At 41.6% G+C, this 21,760-nt stretch overlaps 1 protein-coding gene across 5 annotated transcripts in view; it reads left to right on the forward strand.

Annotated features, from left to right (window-relative positions):
* TMEM131 (transmembrane protein 131) overlaps window positions 1-21,760 on the forward strand; it is a 237,442-nt gene that overhangs the window by 103,164 nt on the left and 112,518 nt on the right. For all 5 annotated transcript variants that reach the window (XM_080684409.1, XM_080684411.1, XM_080684413.1 and 2 more), the window contains exon 5: window positions 8,918-9,041. In XM_080684409.1, the coding sequence (XP_080540535.1) occupies window positions 8,918-9,041 (124 nt within the window). The remainder of the gene's footprint in view (window positions 1-8,917; window positions 9,042-21,760) is intronic.

The following is a 21,760-nucleotide window of genomic DNA, read 5'->3' on the forward strand; positions in this document are numbered from 1 at the left end:
CAGGTGTGGAGCATAAGGTGAAGGGACATTTGGGGCTTGAAACTGTCAATAATCAAACATCAAATATGGAGTTAGAGCAGGGGTGGGCAAACTTTTTGACTCGAGGGCCACAATGGGTTCTTAAACTGGACCGGAGGGCCGGAACAAAAGCATGGATGGAGTGTTTGTGTGAACTAATATAAATTCAAAGTAAACATCATTACATAAAAGGGTACGGTCTTTTTTTTTTTTTCCAATAGTTTTATTCATTTCAAACATTTTTTTTTAAAATATATTTTATTGGTATTTTTACAGAGAGGAAGGGAGAGGGATAGAGAGCTAGAAACATCGATGAGAGAGAAACATCGATCAGCTGCCTCCTGCACACCTCCCACTGGGGATGTGCCCGCAACCAAGGTACATGCCCTTGACCGGAATCGAACCCGGGACCCTTCAGTCCGCAGGCCGACGCTCTATCCACTGAGCCAAACCGGTTTCGGCTCATTTCAAACATTTTAACAAGAAGAATGTAAACACTAATTATTATAATTTGAAACTTCAAAAAATGGAGGAATCATAGCACAATAACATACCTTATATTGAAGATGGCAAAGGCAAAATAAAATTGCCTAACAAAGGAAAGGTACAAAAGCCTTTCAAATTAAACTTAAATATAATAAAATAATTTAAAACTAAAACAAATAGAAAAGAACAAAATGTGTAAACAGTAAATTAAACATTTTCTTTAGTGCAACTTCCAAATTATGCCCGGGATGTAGATGTAGATGGCAATGTAGACTGGGTTGAAAGGTTTTTGGTCTTTAAAACATCAACTTCAGTGGGAACAGTGTTGTTGGTCTCCTTTTTAGCTAATGCTCTGATACTGTGCTCTCCAGGGGCGTTGTCTCCCTACATCACCATGATAACGTGTCTACGCATTCCCAGGGTAATGTCGGGGGACACGTCCGAGGGCATTACAAGGAGCCTCTGGAAGATTGAGAGGTTGTTCCTTCTACTGAATGGGCTGATATAAATCCGCCCACTCAGAAGAAGGAGCTGCGGCCGTGTTTCCTGATGTTGCCATGTTAACACTGCTGCTGGTGAAGGAGCAGAGGGGAGAGCAAGAGAACCCTCTGCTCTTTCGGCTCTGCGGGCCGGATAGAACAGCCGAATGGGCCGGATCCGGCCCGTGGGCCGTAGTTTGCCCATGGCTGAGTTAGAGTCTTCATTACTCATGACATCTTCTAGCTTCTGTTAGTGCACTGGTGATCGCCCTGATTGTTTTGATATCTGCCTCCCTACCAGGCCAGGCTACTGAGAGAAATACATGTTGTTTATCTTTGTACCTCTGGCACATATTTCATATTTAACACTTATATACAATACATTAAATCTAACAATATTGCCTGCTGATTTCTTTTGCTTCAGTTTAAATTAGTTTTACATTTTCAAGTGTTTTTGCTGGACTATACTAAATATTTGCTATGCCTTTTCTTTTTGGTCCAGCAATGTACTGATTTAATGCCATGCTATAAATATTTCATTGTCTTGATATATGTAGCAGTAATTTTAGAACTTTGGAAGTATCCTTAAGAGAACAATATTTTTTCCAAAAATTTTAAGTGCAGTTGTCAGTGCTCACTACCTTAACTGAAGTTTTGTCTTAAGTATTCAGTGAACCTTTTCACACTGCTTGTCATTTTTGCTAAAACCAGAGTCACTCTTTTTAAAAAAAAGAATAGTTCATTAATTTTTAGAGAGAGAAGAGAGAAACAACAATGTGAGAGCATAACATCAGTCCTCTGCCTCCTGCATGCTGCCTATGGGGGATTGTGCCCACAAACTGGGCATGTGCCCTAACAGGGAATCAAACTGAACCACACCAGCCAGGGCCAGAAGTCACTCTTAATTTAAGATGCCCTTTGCAGTATCTGGAAGAACTTTTAAGTGAGATCGAATTTAATACTCCAGGTTGCATCTGGGCCTCCAATAGTGTTTCAGGCTCTTTAGCCAGGAAGCAGCTCTAGTTCCCTGACCACTTCTAGACCCCCTGTATTGGCTTCTCTCACTACCTTAACGTCTCTACTGCCCTCTACTTCTTTCACAGTAAATTAAACTAATTTTTATAAAAAATGATTGACTTTGCCCTAACCGGTTTGGCTCAGTAGATAGAGCGTCGGCCTGCAGACTGAAAGGTCCCAGGTTCGATTCCAGTCAAGGGCATGTACCTTGGTTGCGGGCACATCCCCAGTAGGAGGTATGCAGGAGGCAGCTGATTGATGTTTCTCTCTCATCGATGTTTCTAACTCTCTATCCCTCTCCCTTCCTCTCTGTAAAAAAATCAATAAAATATATTTAAAAAACAAGCAAACCTGGGGGTGGAGGGCATGATCGACTTTGTCTTCATCCATTTTCTTTAAATTTTTTCTTTAGTTCTTCTTGTCCCCTTTTCCTCTGCCTTCCTTTTCTTTCCCTCCACCCTTCTCCTCCTTTCTTTAACAATTGGCTGGAATAATCTGGGCATCACTACCTCTTACCTTCCTCCTGCCCGCCCCCTTCAGTTATTTACGCAAGTGGTGTTAAATATTTTCTTCTTCCATAGCTCTTTCTTTCAAACATTTATTGTAGACTGTAAAAGATGTTTTGGGTGGAAACTTGGTTTACTGAGTTCTTTTGGTTTATATCATAATTAAGAGCAGAAAATCTTGATTTCAAATCTAAAGCTTAAAATGGAGACTTACAGAGATTGAATAGACTTGCTAAAAAGGAAGATCTTGTCAAGTTAAATTCCGTTTATGAAAGGCATTTCTCCCTTATCACTTTTTGGTATTCCAAGAAAATCAAGTAGGCCCTTTTTTCTAAAGGAATGTTTGGTTCCTTTAGCTTTTTAATTTCTAACTTTTCCACCAACACCCTAGCTAAACCCTCAATCTACAGTGTGTTTGAGAAGATGGTTGGGTGTGTGGTAGTTGAGTGGTACAAGTAATACATACTGATTTGGTGCAATTTCCTGCCAAAAGTTGTGTTATTAAGAGTGCTGTGTCACTGTCATTCATAAGATTTGTCTCAAGGCAGTTGCGCAGCCATATTTTCAGCTGTTTCCTGGCATTGCATGTCCTCTTTCTGGGGCATAGGAAACGTGCCATTGACCACAGAATTGCAACTTGCTTTCCAAGCTAGTTTCTAATTCATAGCTGCTGCTTCCTAATTCTTTGCAATCTCAGACTCTTCTAAAATATGAATAGTTAGTAGCTAGCTCTGCATTCAGAGAACAGCTGCATATTTGATTCAGCTTGGTTTATCTAAATAATTCACACTATCCCCTTTGGCCCAACTTCTGTCTTTGAAGCAGCTCATAATGGAAACAGGACAAGCACCGGTAGACACTTGAAAAACTTTGTTTTATTTTTAAATCTACCTGTCTAGCCAAGTAGTCACACATGCTGCTCATGACAGGCAGAATTCTAAGATGGTCCCCATCTTCTCCCAATTATATTCAATTAAGCACTAATCTCGATGTTGCTGTAATTGATTTGATAATATAATTAAGGTCCAAAGTCACTTAATCTTTAAGATAGGGAGGTGATCTGAGAGCCTGTCCTGATAACCTGAGCCCTGTTACATCTGGCTGTGGCAGTCAGAGGCAGAAATGTTAGAAACTTGAAGCGTGAGAGTTGTTTGATGCAAGGGATTTTCTTTGTGCTAGTTTTAGAAATGGAGGGGGCCATATGGCAAGAGACTTGAGAGCATCTTAAATTTTGTCAACCACCTGAATGAGCTTAGAAGAGGACTTTGAGCTTTGATGAGTGAGGGCCTGAGCAGATAAACAAGGCATGCTCTTTTATGCATGCTGGACTTTTGACTTACAGAATTGTAAGATAAGAAATAGGTATCACTTTAAGCTTCTAAGTTGGTGGTAATTTGTTACATAGCAGAGAGCTAATGCACTACTTACTTATAGTGCATGTATTAATTGGCACTTGACCAAAGTTTTCCATGGTTTAATGTGACCTTTCTCTTTCTTCAGTCTCCCACTTTATCGTGGATTCTGCTCATATCACCAAGAGAATTGAGACGAAAGAGTGGCAGGAAAAGCTGTTCATAGGAGATCTATAAGTAGGTCTGGTCAAGCGTGCTCCTTCTGCTTCCGAGGGTGTGGACTGCCCAGAACTGCATTGAGTCTGCTGACACTCTTCCTGAGACCTTCCCTCTGTTCTTGTTACTCCAACTTGTTTGAACAACATACTAAGTGTACTGGTTAATAATGTGGATTTTGTAATCAAAGAAAACACGATAATTTCAAGAGAAACATCAAAAGTGCTTTATTCAAAAGTAATGTCCATCGCTAGCTACACATTTCCCCCATCTTTAGGTAATTTGTGGATACCGTCCCAATAGAACTTTTTTTGTTTTGAGGCAAACTATTCAGAGACCCAATTTCCCACTTCTTCGTACATTTTGAACTGCTGCTCAGAAAGTGCGTGTGCCATCGATCAGAACACGTGCTAATCTGAAGGAGCAAGGTCTGATGAATATGGCGGGTGGGTTAATACTTCCCAGGCAAGATCTTTTAACATGTCTTTAACTGGTTTTGAAGTGTGTGATTGTGTATTATCATGAAGCAAAATTACTTTGCCGTGTCTTCCGGAACATTCTGGTCGTTTCACAATCAAAGCGTGGTTCAAATTGTTTGTTGTCGGGTAGCAATCAGTATTAACGGTTTCACCTGGTTTTAGAAGCTCATAATACACCACACCTTCCTGATCCCACCAAACACAAAGCATTGTCTTCTTTCCACAGCGATTTGGCCTTGCAGTCGATGTTGATGGTTGACCTGGATCAACCCATGATTTTGTGCGTTTGGGACTCTCAAAATAAATCCACTTTTTATTACCAGTCACAATTCGATGCAAAAGACTTTCTTTTGTGCCATGGAAGCAACATTTTACTGATGACTTTTCAGTTTTCCATTTGTCTTTCATTCATTTGATGTGGCACCCATTTTCCTTTCTTTAAAATCTTTCCCATTGCTTGTAAGTGATCGAAAATTGTTTGCTGAGCAACGTTTAATCTTTCTGCAAGTTGTTTTGTGTGTGTTTTTTTTAATATATATATATATACTTTTTTATTATTGATTTTGGAGAGGAAAGGAGAGGGAGAGATAGAAACATCCATAAGAGAGAAACATGGATCGGTTGCCTCCTGCACGCCCCCTACTGGGGATTGAGCCCGCAACCCGGGCATGTGCCCTGACCAGGAATCGAACCTGTGACCTCCTGGTTCATAGGTCGATGCTCAACCACTGAGCCACGTCGGCCGGGCTGCAAGTTGTTTTTGAATTTGACATGCATCTTCATCTAATGATGCTTGTAATTGTTGGTCTTCAAACTTTGTCGGTTGACCTGGAAGTTCTTTGTCTTTCACATCGAAATCATCACTTTTAAAGCATTTAAACCAGCGTTCACAAGTATCTTGAGATGGAGCATGTTCACCATAAGCTTCCCGAAGTATACGATAACTTTTTCTTCAAAATAATGAATTAAAACTTCCCACAAATGCTCTTTTTTTTTGGCACGAAATTTGACATTTTTAATTGTAAAAATATCTATGATGTTGACACCTTCAGCAAATTTGACATATGAAGTTTTTTAAGCTTGTTGTCAATACAACAAAATAGCATATATATCAAATCGCATATATATCAACATATGTGTAACTCCATCTATTGAAAAAAATCCACATTATTAACCACTATACCTAGTAAGTAGATGACCCTTCTCATCTGAGTAAGGGTTAATTTTTGTAGTTTGGGGCCCAGGGCCTTTCCTCTGGTCACTGTTAGAAAGGGCAGGACAGCCTCAATGGCCTTGCAAATCAAGCATTCTGAGGCTCTTAGAGCCTCCAGACTTGTTTCCTAACCCCAAAGTTTTCTCCTGCAGGGGGCCATCTTTCATCTGTCTTCTTGAAGGATTGTCCATCTTATACCTGTCTTTAGTATCTTAACTAAGGTTGATTGCATAGAGGTCACAGGAAGAAAAACATTAAGTGCGAATTCTTAGGGAAATGAATTACTAGTTGTCAGTTAGCCTGCAGGACATTTGAGTTGTAAAAGAGCAGATTTGTTGAAGAAAGCACATAATCAGTAAACTTTCAGGATGTAGGGAAGACATTTTTATTTTTGTATACTGTTATTCTACTTGTATGTCTATATAAAGCTTAAGGAGGAAGAATCTATCTTCCATACTATCTTTATACACCTTCTTCCTGCAGCATCATGGCCATGATTTGAGGTCCCAGCTGGATCTGTACCCACTTCCTTAATTGTGTCATGATCCTGGGATTGATGAGTTTGTTGGGTGAGGGATCCAGCTCCTGAGAAAGTCTGCACCCAAAGCAGGAGGAATTTCACACATTGGGGGCTCCTGATTTGAGGAGCTCATAAACTTCCCTCTGTCCCTCAGGACCCAAGCCCTGGTTCCACTTTTGGGCTTTTTCCTAATGGCTGAACAATATTGGCCCTCATGTTGGCTGGGCTATAGGCCATGGGATTCTGTTGGACAAACTCTGGCAGGCACTTGAAAATCTTTGTTTTATTTTTAAATCTACCTGTCTAAGCAAGTAGTCATACCTGCTGCTTATGACAGGCCGAATTCTAAGACAGTCCCCAAACTCCTGGCCTGTGAGATGCACATATATCTTCTCCCAGTTTTAGTCAATCAAGTACTAATCTAGATGTTGTTTCTCTGGGTAGAGCAGAGAATGTCTTCTATGGGATCCCACCTTGCACGGGCAATCTGGGCACAGCCTTCCAGTGACTGCAAATGCAGCCAACTCATCTGCTCCCACTTTTGCAAGAGGTGGTAGCATCTGCAGTGATAAGTTCTCAGAAGACCAATAGGACTTAGTTTGGGCCTTAAAAGCACTAGAAAACATTTAATCTTAACAACAGCAAAGCTTTATGTCAGCATTGTAAATTCTCAAACTGATGGCAAAATAAACAGCAGGGCAAACTGTTATGAAAACTTTAAAAATGCGTTAAATGTTTACAGAAGGCAGTGGTAAGTTCTTATTTACATAGTTTGTGGACCTTATGCCTATGAACCTGACTTTTGCGGGTAATATGAAAAGAATATTGTTACTCTATTCTAGAAGAGAAAAACGTTTAAAATAATCCAAGACAGTCCCCATGATCCTGGGATTGATGAGTCTGTTGAAGCTGTAGAAGAAAATGAGTAAAGTGCTGGTGAATTAGATTTGATGTTTACCTGATATTGACACTTCATAAAGCCTTTCAATCAAGAATTACTTAAGCTTTTTTAAAATTTTGGGTTTGGCTCATTATTTTTGTTCATATTCTTCAAATAGTTCTACATTTCAGTTTTCAAATATTAACACTTCTAGTTATGGCCTACATATCTCTATTTTCCTTTTGATTTTATAGCTCTGTCTTAAAATATTTTAAATATATAAATAATATTCTTTCTTGCTGAATACTGAAGTAAATTGTCAATCTGTTCTTCTGACTCAGTAGATTTTTACATACCTGTCCTATCTGTTGCTTTTATATGCTATATTTTTATACTAAGATTTTCTTTTGATTTCTTGCTTTTTCCTAATATCTTGCCATTTCTCCTTAAGTATATTACATTATGCTTATTTTTAATTCTTGGTTCAACTTTTCTAGCTTCTGGTCTGCATTATTCAGCCTTCATTAGATGATGCTGTAACCACAACCAAACCCAAAATCTCACTGGGATTTAGACTGAAAGAGCACTCCTCTCTGGGAAATGTCACTTTCTTGGCAGAGGAAAAAGAGGCAAGAAGGCTCTTAAAACTTGGATGTCAAAACTTAATGATGGATGTCACTTTTGCTCACATTACATTGGCCAAAGCAAGCCCATGTGGCTAAGCCTAATGTTACTGAGGTGGAAAAATGTAATCTCTCACAGGTTCAGAAGCAAATTGGTAACATTACAGCCTATGATGATATAGTATGTTTTTTAATGGATAGTTTTCCTCACAGATCCTGTTATTTTTTTGGTGTGAACTTAGGAGCTCCTATCTTGTATGTTGAAGAAGGAGAGAAGGCCAGGCCTTGGTCTTTGTCACTTGTGAATTTAAGAAGGGAGATGATCCCCAAGGTGGAGCCCCAATTCCACACATAGACCACTGAGTGTGCGTTATATTTATCCCTTGAGAGGAGACAGTGTGTTAGAACATGAGCTAAAGCCAGATATGACTTTGGACAAGTTAATTAAATTTCATGTGCCTCAGTATCCCCATCTATAAAGTAAGGGAGATAATAGCCCCTAGCTCATTAGGCAGATCTTCTCACATAACTGCCAATTTCTCCTCCTAAATTGAAGAGCAGGTATCAGTGGAATTGGGGAAGAAGAGGACACAATACAAATTAGTAGGAAGGCAGAGTGAGTGGTTTTACAGAAAAAGATAAAAGGATCTGACCATTTTGTTTCCAGCCTGCTTCCTTACAACACTGCAAGCTTCATCCAGGTGGAGACTTGCTTCATTATTTCCCAGCACTTGGCTCAGTATGTGACATATAATTGTCACTCAAATATTTGTAGAATGGCTAAATGCATTTTTATGTGTAACTTTAAATATAAATTAATTTAGTAAATTGTTTTAAACGTTTATAAATGTATTTGCCTAATAACTTTAATGCTTGATTTTTTCTTTTTTATTGAATTTATTGGGGTGACATTGGTTAATAAAATTATATAGGTTTCAGGTGAACAGTTCTGTAATGCATCATCTGTATATTGTATTGTGTGTTCATCACCACAAGTCAAGTCTCCTTCCATCACCATTTACCCCCCTTATGCTCTCTTTAATGTTTGATTTTTTTAACAACTAGGAATTAACTCAACAGCTAGAAATGATCTTTGAAGCATTTGTGACAGTAATTTTTTTTTTACAGGCCAGTTGGAATGCCAAAAATGGAAAAAGTTTATTTACATAATCCTAGTTCTGAAGAAACTATTACTTTAATATCAATATCTGCTACAACATCACATTTTCACGCATCATTTTTTCAAAATAGGGTAAGTCTTATTTATAGCAGATTTTTATTGAGTTTGAAATTGAAATGTCTAGAATTTTTAAGCATATGTCTTTAATTTTTTTTGAAGGGGGGATTGAAAGAAAGAGCGAGAGAAGAGAAACATCAATCGGTTGCCTCCCATACACACCCTGACTGGGAATTGAACGTGCAACCTAGGCATGTGCCCTGACTGGGAATTGAACCAGCAACCTTTTGGTGCACAGGATGGCGCTCAACCACCTGAATCACACCAGCCAGGGCTATGTATATCTTCTTTATTCATTCATCTATCAGTGGACACCTAGGTTGCTTCACTATTGCAAACTAGAGGCCCAGTGCATGAATTCATGCATGGGTGGGGTCCTTCAGCCTGGCAAGTGGCCAGTCCTGATTGTGCCCAGCCAGTCGGAGGAAGGGACTGTGGGAGGTTGGCCAGCCAGGGGGAGGGACCGCAGGAGGTTGGCTGTGGGAGCACACTGACCATCAGGGAGCAGCTCCTGCATTGAGCATCTGCCCCCTGGTGGTCAGTGCGTGTCATAGCAACTGGTTGACTGGTCATTCAGTCAACCGGTCTTAACGGTCACTTAGGCTTTTATATATATAGATAATGCTGCAAGGAACATAGGGTACATGTATCTTTTTTAATTAATGTTTTCATTTTCTTCAGAAAAACACCTAGAAGTGGGATTGCTCAGTCATAGAATTATTTCATTTTTATTATTTAAATATTTTTATTGATTTCAGACAGGAAGGGAGAGAGAGAGTATCATCGATCGGCTGCCTCCTGCATGCCCCCCACAGGGGATCAACCCCACAACCTGGACATGTGCTCTGATCGGGAATTGAATCGTGACCTTCTGGTTCACAGGTCAACAATGCTCAACCACTGAGCCACACTGGCCTGGCCGTAACTTTATTTTTAATATTTTGATCAATCTTCCTACTGTTTTTCATAGTGACTGCACCAGTTTGCAATCCTACCAACAGTGCAGGAGGGTTCTCTTTCCTCCACATCTTTGCCCACACTGTTGTTTGTTGATATATTAGTGATTGCCATTCTGATAGGTGCGAGGTAATATTTCATTGTGGTTTTGATTTACATTTCCTTAATGATTAGTGATGTGGAACATCTTTCTATGTGTCTGTTGACCATCTGCATATCTTCTTTGGAGAAATGTCTGTTCATGTCCTCTGCCCATTTTTTAAATTGGGTAGCTTGGAGTTTTTAGGTTTTTTTTAATGTTGAGTTGTATGAGTTCTTGATATATTTTGGATATTAACCTCTTGCAGATAATATTATTTGCAAATACCTTTTTCCATTCAGTAGGTTGCCCTTTCATTTTCTTTTTCTTTTTTTAAATATATTTTATTGACTTTTTACAGAGAAGAAGGGAGAGGGATAGAGAGTTAGAAACATCAATGGGAGAGAAACATCGATCAGCTGCCTCCTGCACACCTCCCACTGGGGATGTGCCCGCAACCAAGGCACATGCCGTTGACCGGAATCAAACCTGGGACCTTTCAGTCCGCAGGCCGACACTCTATCCACTGAGCCAAACCAGTTAGGGCATCCTTTCATTTTCTTAATAGTTTCCTTCACATTGCAAAAGCCTTTTAGTTTGATGTTACCCAGTTTGTTTATTTTTACCTTTGTTGTTTTTGCCCTAGGAAACATACCAAAAAAATCACATTGCTAAGACTGCCCTGGCTGGGTGGCTCAGTTAGTTGGAATGTCATCCTGTGCACCAAAAGGTTGCAGGTTTGATTCCCAGTCAGAGCACATACCTACACTGCAGGTTCAATTCCTGGTCCAGGGTGTGTGTGGGAGACAACCTATCCATGTTTCTCTCTCTCTCCCTCTCCCTCTCCCTCTCCCTCTCCCTCTCCCTCTCCCTCTCCTCCCTCCTCCTCTCTCTAAAATCAATAAAAGCATATTCTTGGGCAAGGATGAAGAATGTGTTTATACTAGAGGCCCGGTGCACAAAATTCGTGCACTCGCGCGGGGGGGGGGGGGGGGGGGGGCGGAGGTTCCAGAGCCCTGTAATCAATCACCCCAAAGAGGAGGTAGGCCCTGTCCAACTGGCCAGGGCTCCTCGATGAATCGCCCCTGCAGAGGGAGGCCCTGCCCACCCGCTGCAGTCTGCCAGTCGGTGGCCTGGGCCTCCCTCTTTGGGGTGGTCGTGGAGCCCCCCGATTGATCGATTGCCACACTGGCCAGTGGCCTGGGCCCCCCTCTGCAGGGGCCTCTGACCAATCACATCACAGCTGCCTTGGCTGGCCTGGTGCCAGTGGGTGTCATAGCATGGTGGTCCAGAAGGTCATCCAGATGGTCGTTCTGCTATTTGGTTGTGCTGTCAATTTGCATATTACACTTTTATTATTATAGATTGCTAAAATTGATGTTAAAGAGTTACTGCCTATGTTTTCTTTATTTGTATAATTTCATGTCTCATATTTAAGTCTCTAATCCATTTTGAGGGTTTTTTTGTATATAGTGTAAGAAATTAAGTTTCTTTTTTTCTTAGGTATCTTTCCAGTTTTGCCAACACCACCATTTATTGAAGAGACGACTTTATTCTTGTCTCTTTTGTCATAGATTAATTGGTCATGTAAGCTTGGGTTTATTTCTGAGTTTTCTATTCTGTTCCATTGATCTATGTGTCTGTTTTTGTGCCAGTACCATAGTGTTTTGACTACTATCGTTTTATAGAATAGTTTGAAATCAGGGAGCATGATACCTCCAACTTTGTTCTTTCTCAAAATTTCTTTGGCTATTCAGGGTCTATTTTGCTTCATCCTCACATGAGGATATTTTTTCCCATTGATTCCTTTAGAGAAGAGGAAGGGGAGGGAAGAGGAAGGGGGGAGAGGGGGAGAGAGAGAGAGAGGGAAAGGGAGAGAGAGAGAGAGAAAGAGAAATATATGATGTGAGAGAGACACATTGATTGGCTGCCTCCCACACGCACCCCGACCATGCCAGGGATCCAGCCTGCAACCAAGGTACATGCCCTTGACCAGGAATCGAGCCAGTGACCCTTGGGTCCATGGGCTGATACTCTACCCCAATGCTCTAACCACTTAGCAAACCAGCCAGGTTATATTCAGGGTCTTTTGTGCTTCCATATAAATTTTACGATTGTTTATTTTAGTTCTTTGAAAAATGCCATTAGTATTTTGGTAGGGACTGCATTAAATATGCAGATCACTTTGGGTAGTTATGGACGTTTTTATCATATTAATTCTTCCAATCCATGAACAAACATATCCCTCCACTTATTTGTATCTTCTTCAATTTCTTTCATCAGTGTCTTATAGGTTCAGAGTAGAGGTCTTTTACCTCCTTGGTTAAATTTATTCCTAGGTATTTTATTCTTTTTGATGCCAGTTGTAAATGGGATTGTTTTCTTACTTTCTCCTTCTGCTCATTCAGTGTTAGTATATAGAACCATGACAGATTTCCCTATATTAATTTTCTATAATTCAACTTTACTGAATTCGCTTATTAGTTCTAATAGTTTTTGGTGGAATCTTTATGTTTAGTATCTTGTCATCTGCAAATAACAGTTTTACTTTTTCCTTTCTAATTTGGATACTTTTTATTTCTTTTTCTTGTCTGATTGCTATGGCTACAAATTTCAATACAATGTTGAATAAAAGTGGCAAGAGTAGATATTCTTGTATTGTTCCTGATTTTAGAGAAGAATCTTTTAGCTTTATACCATTCATTATTATGTTATCTATATGTTTGTCATATATGGCCTTTATTATGTTATGGTATGTTACCTCTATACCCACTTTGTTAGAGTTTTTTTAATAAACGGATGTTGAATTTTGTCAAATGCTTTTTCTGCATCTACTGATAAGATTATATGATTATTTTTGTCCTTCATTTTGTTTATGTGGTATATCAAATTGATTGATTTGTGGATATTGAACCATCCTTGTGTTCATGCGATAAATCTCTTTTGATCATGGTGTATGAATTTAAGGTATTGCTAAATTTCGTTTGCTGATATTTTGTTAAGGATTTTTACATCTGTGTTCATCAAGGATATTTGTCCTATAATTTACTTTTTCCTTGTAATGCCTTTGTCTACAAGGTTTTGGTATCGGATTAATGCTAGCCACATAGAATAAGTTTTGGGAGATATCCCTCCTCTTCAGTTTTTGTTTGGAATAGTTAGAGAAGGATGGGTATTACGTCTTATTTGAATATTTGGTAGAATTCATCTGTGAAACTGGTTCTGGAAATATCTGTTATCTAAAATATTTCTTAAAATGAATTTCCCTCAAGTTATTCTTTGTTGTTACATAAAAACTGTTTTCAAAGTTTTTATAATTATATAAAATTTATTTTCTTTTTCCTCACGAGAGGGACATTCTTAGTGATTAGAGAGAGGGAGGGAAGAAGAAGGGTGAGAGAGAAAGGGAGAAAGAGAAGAGGACCAAGAGACCAATGTGAGAGAGAAACATTAATCGGTTGCCTCCCACACGTGCCCCAACCAGGGATCAAACCTGAAACCCAGGCATGTGCCCTGACCAGGAATTGAACCCGCATCCCTTCAGTGCACAGTGGATCGCTCTAACCAACTGAGCCACACAGCCAGGACTATAAAAATTCTTAATGCAATAGTTCTCTCAAGTTATTTTCTATATCTTTACCTATAAGCTGCTTTTGCAATTTTTTATCAAAGGACTAATGGTCTCAAATAATAGAATCCCAATACTGGGAGAGACCTGTGTATTCATCTAGTCCAGCACCCTTATTATAGAAGTGAAGAGCTAAACCATAGAGGGGTTGGCCCTAGTGAAACATTTAGTGACTAGTGGCAAGAGCCAAGGTGAGGGTCTGAGTGTTCTGTTGGCCTTAGCCAGTGATTTGTATTCATGGTAAGGTACAGTTTGTGACATGTACATTACAACTTGTACATAGAGATACACATATGGATGATTGAAATCACCCAGCTGTCAGGCATTCAGACATGTTGGGTTAAAGGCAAAATAATGAAGTGCAAATAGAAACAGTTTTAAAATAGTTCACAACTGCCTACAGATTTATTTCTAACTTGTTAACTGTCTTTGCTAATTCAAGCCGTGTTTTGTTTCTAAATTTATCCAAGCTTCAGCCTTATTAAAGGTGAGGGTTTTTACTTTTTTCATGGTGCTATCACAGTACGGAGAATAGAACAATAGTTCCAAACACAGATTCTTACATGGGTCACGTAGGCAATATAAATAAGTGGGAGTGTAAGCCCATGTGCAGTTCTTCAAATTTTCCAAAAAATCAGAAATAGTAATTTTTATATGATATCCTAAATTTACACATTGACAGTGAATTCAACTTTAGAAAGACAGGTAGTGTGGACCCAACAAAACAAGCCAAACATCATCCATGTGATATTTTAACATGAACTAGGCTCTCGCAGGGACTGGCTTCTATCTATGTATCTTATAAAAAGAGAATAGTTTTTCTGAAAATTCTTCAAAAGACAAAGTAAATGTGTAGTCAGGGAACAAGTTAAAAACCAACCTGTTTTCCATTCCTCAGGAGATGAAATTTAACAATAAAAATTAATCTGTACCTATAACAATCTGCCTTTAGGTAATTGAGGTTTAATTTCAAAGGATATAGCTAAAATCTATGCTGTCTTTTTTTTTTCTTCTTATTGCTTTCCATATTTATTCCCTCGGTATTGACCTCATAAGCTCAAGAAGTAGAGATGGAATGAACTCTTGTGGGAAGAAAACATCTTATTTTCTCTCCACTTTAATTTTATGCCTATGATAAGAGCCATTAGGGGAAAATGAAGCAAGTTTCTCATGTACAGAAGAGCAAACCCTTTTTGTATATTTATTCTAACGTTGATTGCCTTTATTACCTTCAGAGTTCCTGGCCAGATTATATTTCTTTGAGACTGAAACATTTTCTGTAATTCAGTGATGTTTTTGATTATTAACCAATATCTCTACATTAACCAACCAATAGCAAATACAGAAAAGAATAATTATTATTTAAAAGGCTGACTGTATTTTAACACACACAAATAATCCCTCTTAGTAAAGTTTTGATTTTTAAGACCACTTGGAAATCAAGACAAAGGATGGGTGTATGACAGTTTATTTTTCTATATATACTAGAGGCCCGGTGCACGAAATTCGTGCATGAGGGCGGGTGTCCCTCAGCCCAGCCTGCACCCTCTCCAATCTGGGACCCCTCAAGGGATGTCCGACTGCCCGTTTAGGCCAGTCGGACATCCCTGCCTGCTCGCCTGCCTGCATGCCTGATTGCCCCTAACTGCTTCTGCCTGCCAGCCTGATCACCCCCTAACCACTCCCCTGCCAGCCTGATTGATGCCTAACTGCTCCCCTGCCAGCCTGATTGCCCTTAACTGCCCTCCCCTGCAGGCCTGATCGCTCACAACAGCCCTCTCCTGCTGGCCATCTTGTGGTGGCCATCTTGTGTCCACATGGGGGCAGCCATCTTGTGTGTTGGAGTGATGGCCAATTTGCATATAACTCTTTTTTTAAAAATATATTTCTTTATTGATTTCAGAGAGGAAGGGAGAAGGAGAGAGAGATAGAAACATCAATGATGAGAGAGAATCATTGATTAGTTGCCTCCTGCACGCCCCCCACTGGGGGTCGAGCCCATAACCCAGGCATGTGCCCTTAGCCGGAATCGAACCCGGGACCCTTCCGTCCGCAGGCCGACGCTCTATCTACTGAGCCAAGCCGGCTAGGGCTTGCATATAACTCTTTTATTAGGATAATTTCTGATAGTTATCTATTGTTTATAATTATCTGTTAATTCTTAATTGTCTTATTAACCATAATTTAAAATTATATAATATTAAGACTGAAATGTAGGCCTATTTGTCTTTATGGCTGTATTGTATATTGGTCATAATGTAATACATGTTTTGCATCAAAGAATACAGATTTTTTTTTATACTCAATAAAAGTAAAATTTTAAGAATTCTAAAATGGGATGCCTTACACAAATTGGTAAACAAACAAAAAATTTTTTCCCCTTTATTATTTAGAAGCTTCTGTTTAGTTAAATTTTCAGATAAACTGAAGATAAAACTTCGTTTCAATCTGTGACTAAAATTAAAGTGTTTTGGCCCACTTATTTTAGTACTAGAGGCCCAGTGCACGAATTCGTGCAGGGGTGGGGTCCCTCAGCCTGACTGGTGATTGGGGCCAGCCGGGGGAGTGGGGGGCGGGGGTGGGACCACGGATGTTGGCTGGCCAAGAGGAGGGACTGCAGGAGGTTGGCTGTGTGAGCACAATAACCACCAGGGGGCAGCTCCTGCATTGAGCATCTGCCCCCTGGTGGGCAGTGCGAGTCATAGCAACTGGTCGACCGGTCGTAATGGTCGCTTATATATATGCTTAATATAATAAACTAGAGGCCCAGTGTACAAATCCGTGCACCGGTGGGTTCCAGGCTGGCGGGGGGAGAGGTGCAGGAGGTTGACCAGCCGGTCCCGCCCCTGATCAGGGTTGGGGGGTTCAATCGGGGCCGGGAGGGGCTGCGGGCAGTTGGCCGGCCATCCTCGCCCCCGATCAGAGGAAGGGGGCAGCTGGGTGGAGGAGTTGTGGGAGGTTGGGGGAGGCGATCAGGGCACTGATTGGGCCAGTTGGCCACCACAGTGCATGTCATAGCAATTAGTCATTCTGGCGTTCCGGTTGCTTGGCTTTTATATATATATACTAGAAGCCCAGTGCGCGAAATCGCGCAGCCCTGCCCACCCACGCAGCCTCACTATGCTTGCAGCCCCGCCCACCCGTGCCAGTCTTTGGTCATTGGGGCCACAGGCCTTTTATAATATATATTTTATATAATACTAGAGGCCCGGTGCAGCGCTGGAGGGGGGGATCCCTCAGTCTGGCCTGCCCACTCTCACAGTCCGGGAGCCCTCAGGGGCAGGAGGCAACCCAGCGATCAGGGTAAGTCAATGCCCCATCACACCTCTGCTGCTGCCACTGCTGGCAGTGAAAGCCTTGGCTGGCCCTGGTCACCTGAGCCTGGGGCGTCCCTGGGCAGCTGGGAAGCCACCATCCGAGGCTTGCCTGCACCTTGGGCCAGCCCTGGGCAGCTGGGGGCTGAAGGGACTGGGGGACTCCAGAGGCAGACACGCAGAGTGACTGGATCCACCTGGGGGCAGGCCTGGCCTTGTCACATGCCTGCCACCCCAGCGGGGCTGAGGTGACTGGGCGCCGCCATCTTGTGGCTGTGGGCGCCACCATCTTTGAGGGTGGGGCAGTCAATTAGCATATTCCCTCCTTATTGGCTGTGGTTGCTGCCATCTTTGAGGGTGGGGCACCAGTTAGCATATTCCCTCCTTATTGGCTGTAGGTGCTTCCATCTTTGCGATGGTGTGTGGGTCAATTAGCATATTCCCTCTTTATTAGATAGGATATATATATATATATATATATATATATATATATACACACACACACACACACACACACACACACACACACACACACTAATAAAAGAGAAACATGCAAATTGACCGTACCTCTGCTACACCCACCAACCAATCAGGAGTGAGTATGCAAATTAACCCAACCAAGATGACTGCAGCCACGGAGCAAGAAGGAGGCTTGGGTTTCCCCAGCAATGGAGGAAGCCAAGCTTCCCGCCCCCTCTGGCCGGCCCTGGCCTCCACTTAAGGCTACAAAGTTTCAATTATAGAAGATAAATAAATCCCAACAAAAATGGCAGCAGCCACAGAGCTGGAGAGAGCAAGAGGCTTAAGTTGCCCCCAGCGATGGAGGAAGCCAAGCTTCCTGCAGCCCTGGCCTGCCCTGGCCTCCGCTTAAGGCTACAAAGTTTCAATTATAGAAGATAAATAAATCCCAGATACCAGGGCCTCCACTTGGGTCGCCGGGGGGCGTGGCCAGCCTGCAAACCACCACAGGCCCCTCGCCCAGGCCACCCCATGCCCCAAGGGAACCCCCACCTTGATCCAGGACACCCTTCAGGGCAAACCAGCCGCCCCCACCGTGCACCAGGCCTCTATCCTATCTAATAAAAGAGTAATATGCAAACTGACCATCACTCCAACACACAAGATGGCTGCCCCAATGTGGACACAAGATGGCCAGCAGGGGAGGGCAGTTGGGAGGGAACAGGCCTGCAAGGGAAGGCAGTTGGGGGTGACCAGGCCTGCAGGGGAGGGAAGTTAGGGGTGACCATGCCTGTAGGGGTGGGCAGTTAGGGGCAGTCAGGCTGGCAGGGGAGCAGTTAGGCATCAATCAGGCTGGCAGGCAGAAGCAGTTAGGGGCAATCAGGAAGGCAGGCAGGCAAGCAGTTGATAGCCAGCAGTCCTGGATTGTGAGAGGGATGTCCGACTGCCCATTTAGGCCCGATCCTACCTAGGATCGGGCCTAAATGGGCAGTCGGACATCCCTCGAGGGGTCCCAGATTGGAGAGGGTGCAGGATGGGCTGAGGGACACACCCCCTGTGCATGAATTTCGTGCAGTGGGCCTCTAGTATATATATAAAATCTCTTCTCATGGGTTGAAGGTCATTAATGAATGTTTATGATTATTTTTAACTAGAGGCCTGGTGTGCGAAATTTGTGCAAGTGGCAGGGGTGGGGGTCCCTCAGTCCAGCCTGCGCCCTCTCGCAACCCAGATCCCCTCAGGGGATGTCTGACTGCCAGCCTAGGCCTGATCCCTGCAGTCGGACATCCCTCTCGCAATCCGGGACCCCTCTCGCAACCCAGGACTTCTTGCCCCTAACTGCTCGTCTACCTGCCTGCCTGCTCAGTGTGCGTCATAGCGACCAGTTCGGCCGTAATGTTCGCTTAGGCTTTTATATATATAGATTAGATGTAGAAGACTGGATATTATTTATTTTATTTCATGTTAAACTCTGACATCCATGCGTGTTATTTGGAATTGACAAAATGTGCTATTAGCAGTAGTATGGAGTACTATGGAGATAATAAAAAGAATGAATTAGAACTGTTCTGTTAATATTTAATAACTAGAGACCCAGTGCATGGATTCTTGCACTGGTGGGGTCCCTTAGCCTGGCCTGTGGGATCGGGCTGAAACTGGAAGTCCGACATCCCCCGAGGGGTCCTGGATTGCGAGAGGGCGCAGGCTGGGCTGAGGGACCCCACTGGTGAATGAATCCGTGCACTGAGCCTCTAGTATGTGTGTAAGATCTTTGGTTAATCTCTTCCCGCCCTCCATCCTCCCCCTTTCCTCTGAGATTCATGAGTCTGTTCCATGTTTCCATGCCTGTACGTTTAGTGTCTGTCCCCTTGTGGTCAATGTGTGTCATAGCTACCAGTTAAACAGTGGAACGATCGCTTAGGCTTGTATATATATAGATGTGCTATGGTACATATGTTAATATGTAGTAAAGCACATTGTAGAGTAGAATATGGTACCATTTTTATAAAACAGAAAATTTTTATATATTTGGATATCTTAAGAAGAGTCAGAGTAATGTAATGTGCAGTGGTCCTCAAACTACAGCCCGCGGGCCACATGTGGCCCGCCGAGGACATTTATCCAGCCCACTGGGTGCCGCTGCCTGTCCTGCTTAGCAGCCGACTCGTCCCGGGCCCGCAGTGCACATAGGAATTTGTTCATAGTTTTTTTTTTAAACTATAGTCTGGCCCTCCAACAGTCTGAGGGACAGTGAACTGGCCCCCTGTTTAAAAAGTTTGAGGACCCCTGGATAGACAGATACACAAGTTAACTGGATAACGTGAAAAGGAAGAGAATTAGTTTCATACATCTTTACAAGGTATCACTAGGTGAAATAACCACTTACTACTTTTGAAATTTAAAACATAAGAAAATGTAAATTAAAAAATAGTTTGCCATCTGTGTGGAAGTATGAATTAATTAATTTAACAAATATTTGTTGAGTGCCTACTAGTTTCCAGGAACTTTGGATTTATCAGTGACCAACAGAGATTCTCTTTATGATACTTACCTCTGGGTAGGGGGAGAAGGGGGGTAAGACAGCAGCATAGGGGAGGCAAGAGTTGTAAATAAATAAATTTTTTCCCGAGATATTATTCCTCTCAGCTTTATTCCCCAATAAGTAAACCTCTCTCCTTTACATCCTAAATATAAAACAAAAAAAGAAAATTTAATTAAAAGAGCATTTTGAGTATCAGTTACATTCCTAGTTTGCAGCATTCTATAAACTGTGAGGAGATACAAGAAACCTGTGTGGCCCCTAGACATTAACCCTCTCCAGGAAGAGTTGACAGAGAACGTTTAACAGACTGAAATGAGTGTTACAAATATTCAGTCTAATGAGAGTCGATGGATAGAGACCTATGCAGGCTGGAGGAAGACTCCATGGAGGAAGACAGGCTGGGCCATAAATGCTTTCAGTGGGAGGATGTGGGCAGGCAGAGAGTCCTCCACCCTCAGGGCCTTCTCTCCCAATGGGCCACCATCTGATGGCACCACGCCCCTTGGCCAAGGACTGCTTCACTGTGTTATAGGCCCTATTGTACCTGCACTAATCAAGGGTTGGCCTTTATGGAGGTCAAAAATAACTCATTACCAACATTCTATTTGGACCATAGTCAACATATGCTGACGAGGTTTATGAACAGCAGACATCATGCCACTTCTCACACCCCCTGCTTCCACTGCATCCACAAAACACCCTCACCCTCCTCAAACCCACTGAAGGCTGGTTAGTCTCAGGATGCCTTTCTCACCTGTCATCCTCAGCAGCTACCCAGAAGGCAAGTCTTGCACCCATCTGTCCTATATGCTAATTACTACTTCTCCCATCTCTCAGACCCACTTCTGAACACTCATATTTTTTCCCCTATCTTTGGGAAATTCTACTCTACAAAGTGACTTCTTGGACAGTTGAGTCCATTTTAGTCATTTAGCATTTAAGTTCCTGTTCTTTGCTAGCACTGTGAGAGGCTCCAGTCCTGCAGGAGGAATAAGTAAATTTTATAAGATGTTAGGTGATGAAACAAACTGGGAAGAGATGGATTAATACAGTGGGGGTGTGGTTCATTTTTTTCTTTTAATTTGAGATATAATTGACATATAACATTGTGTAAATTTAAGGTACATTGTGTAAATGTACCTTGAATTGATACATTTATATATTGCAACATGAATACCACCATAGGGTTTGCTAACACCTCTATCATCACATGATTATCTTTTTTTTCTTCTTTGTGGTTGGATCATTAAGATCTAGTCTCTTAGGAGCTTTGAAGTTTATACTATAGTATTATTATCTGTTATCACTATTCTCTGCATTAGATTTCCAGAAATTATTTATTTACTTAATTGCATATTTGTACCTTTAAACAACATATATCCCTAATCTTCTCTCCTCCAGCCCCTGGTAACCACCATTTACTCTGTTTTTACAAGTTCAACTTTCTTCATTCCACATATAAGTGATATCATGAAGTATTTGTCTTTCTCTGTCTGATTTATCTCACTTACCATAATACCCTCAAGATTCACCTATGTTGTCAAATGGCAGGATTTCCTTTTTTCATGCCTTAATAGTAAACCATTGTGTATGTATCACAATTTCTTTATCCATTCATCAGTTAATGGACACTTAGTTGTTTCCATATTGACTATTGTGAATAATGTTGCAATAACTTTGGGTGTGCATATATCTCATTGATAGCCTGTTTTCATTTCCTTTGGATATATATACCCAGAAGTGAGATTGCTGGAT

This window comes from Plecotus auritus (assembly GCF_963455305.1).
Source record: "Plecotus auritus genome assembly, chromosome: 8".
In the NCBI taxonomy this organism is placed as follows: Eukaryota; Metazoa; Chordata; class Mammalia; order Chiroptera; family Vespertilionidae; genus Plecotus; species Plecotus auritus.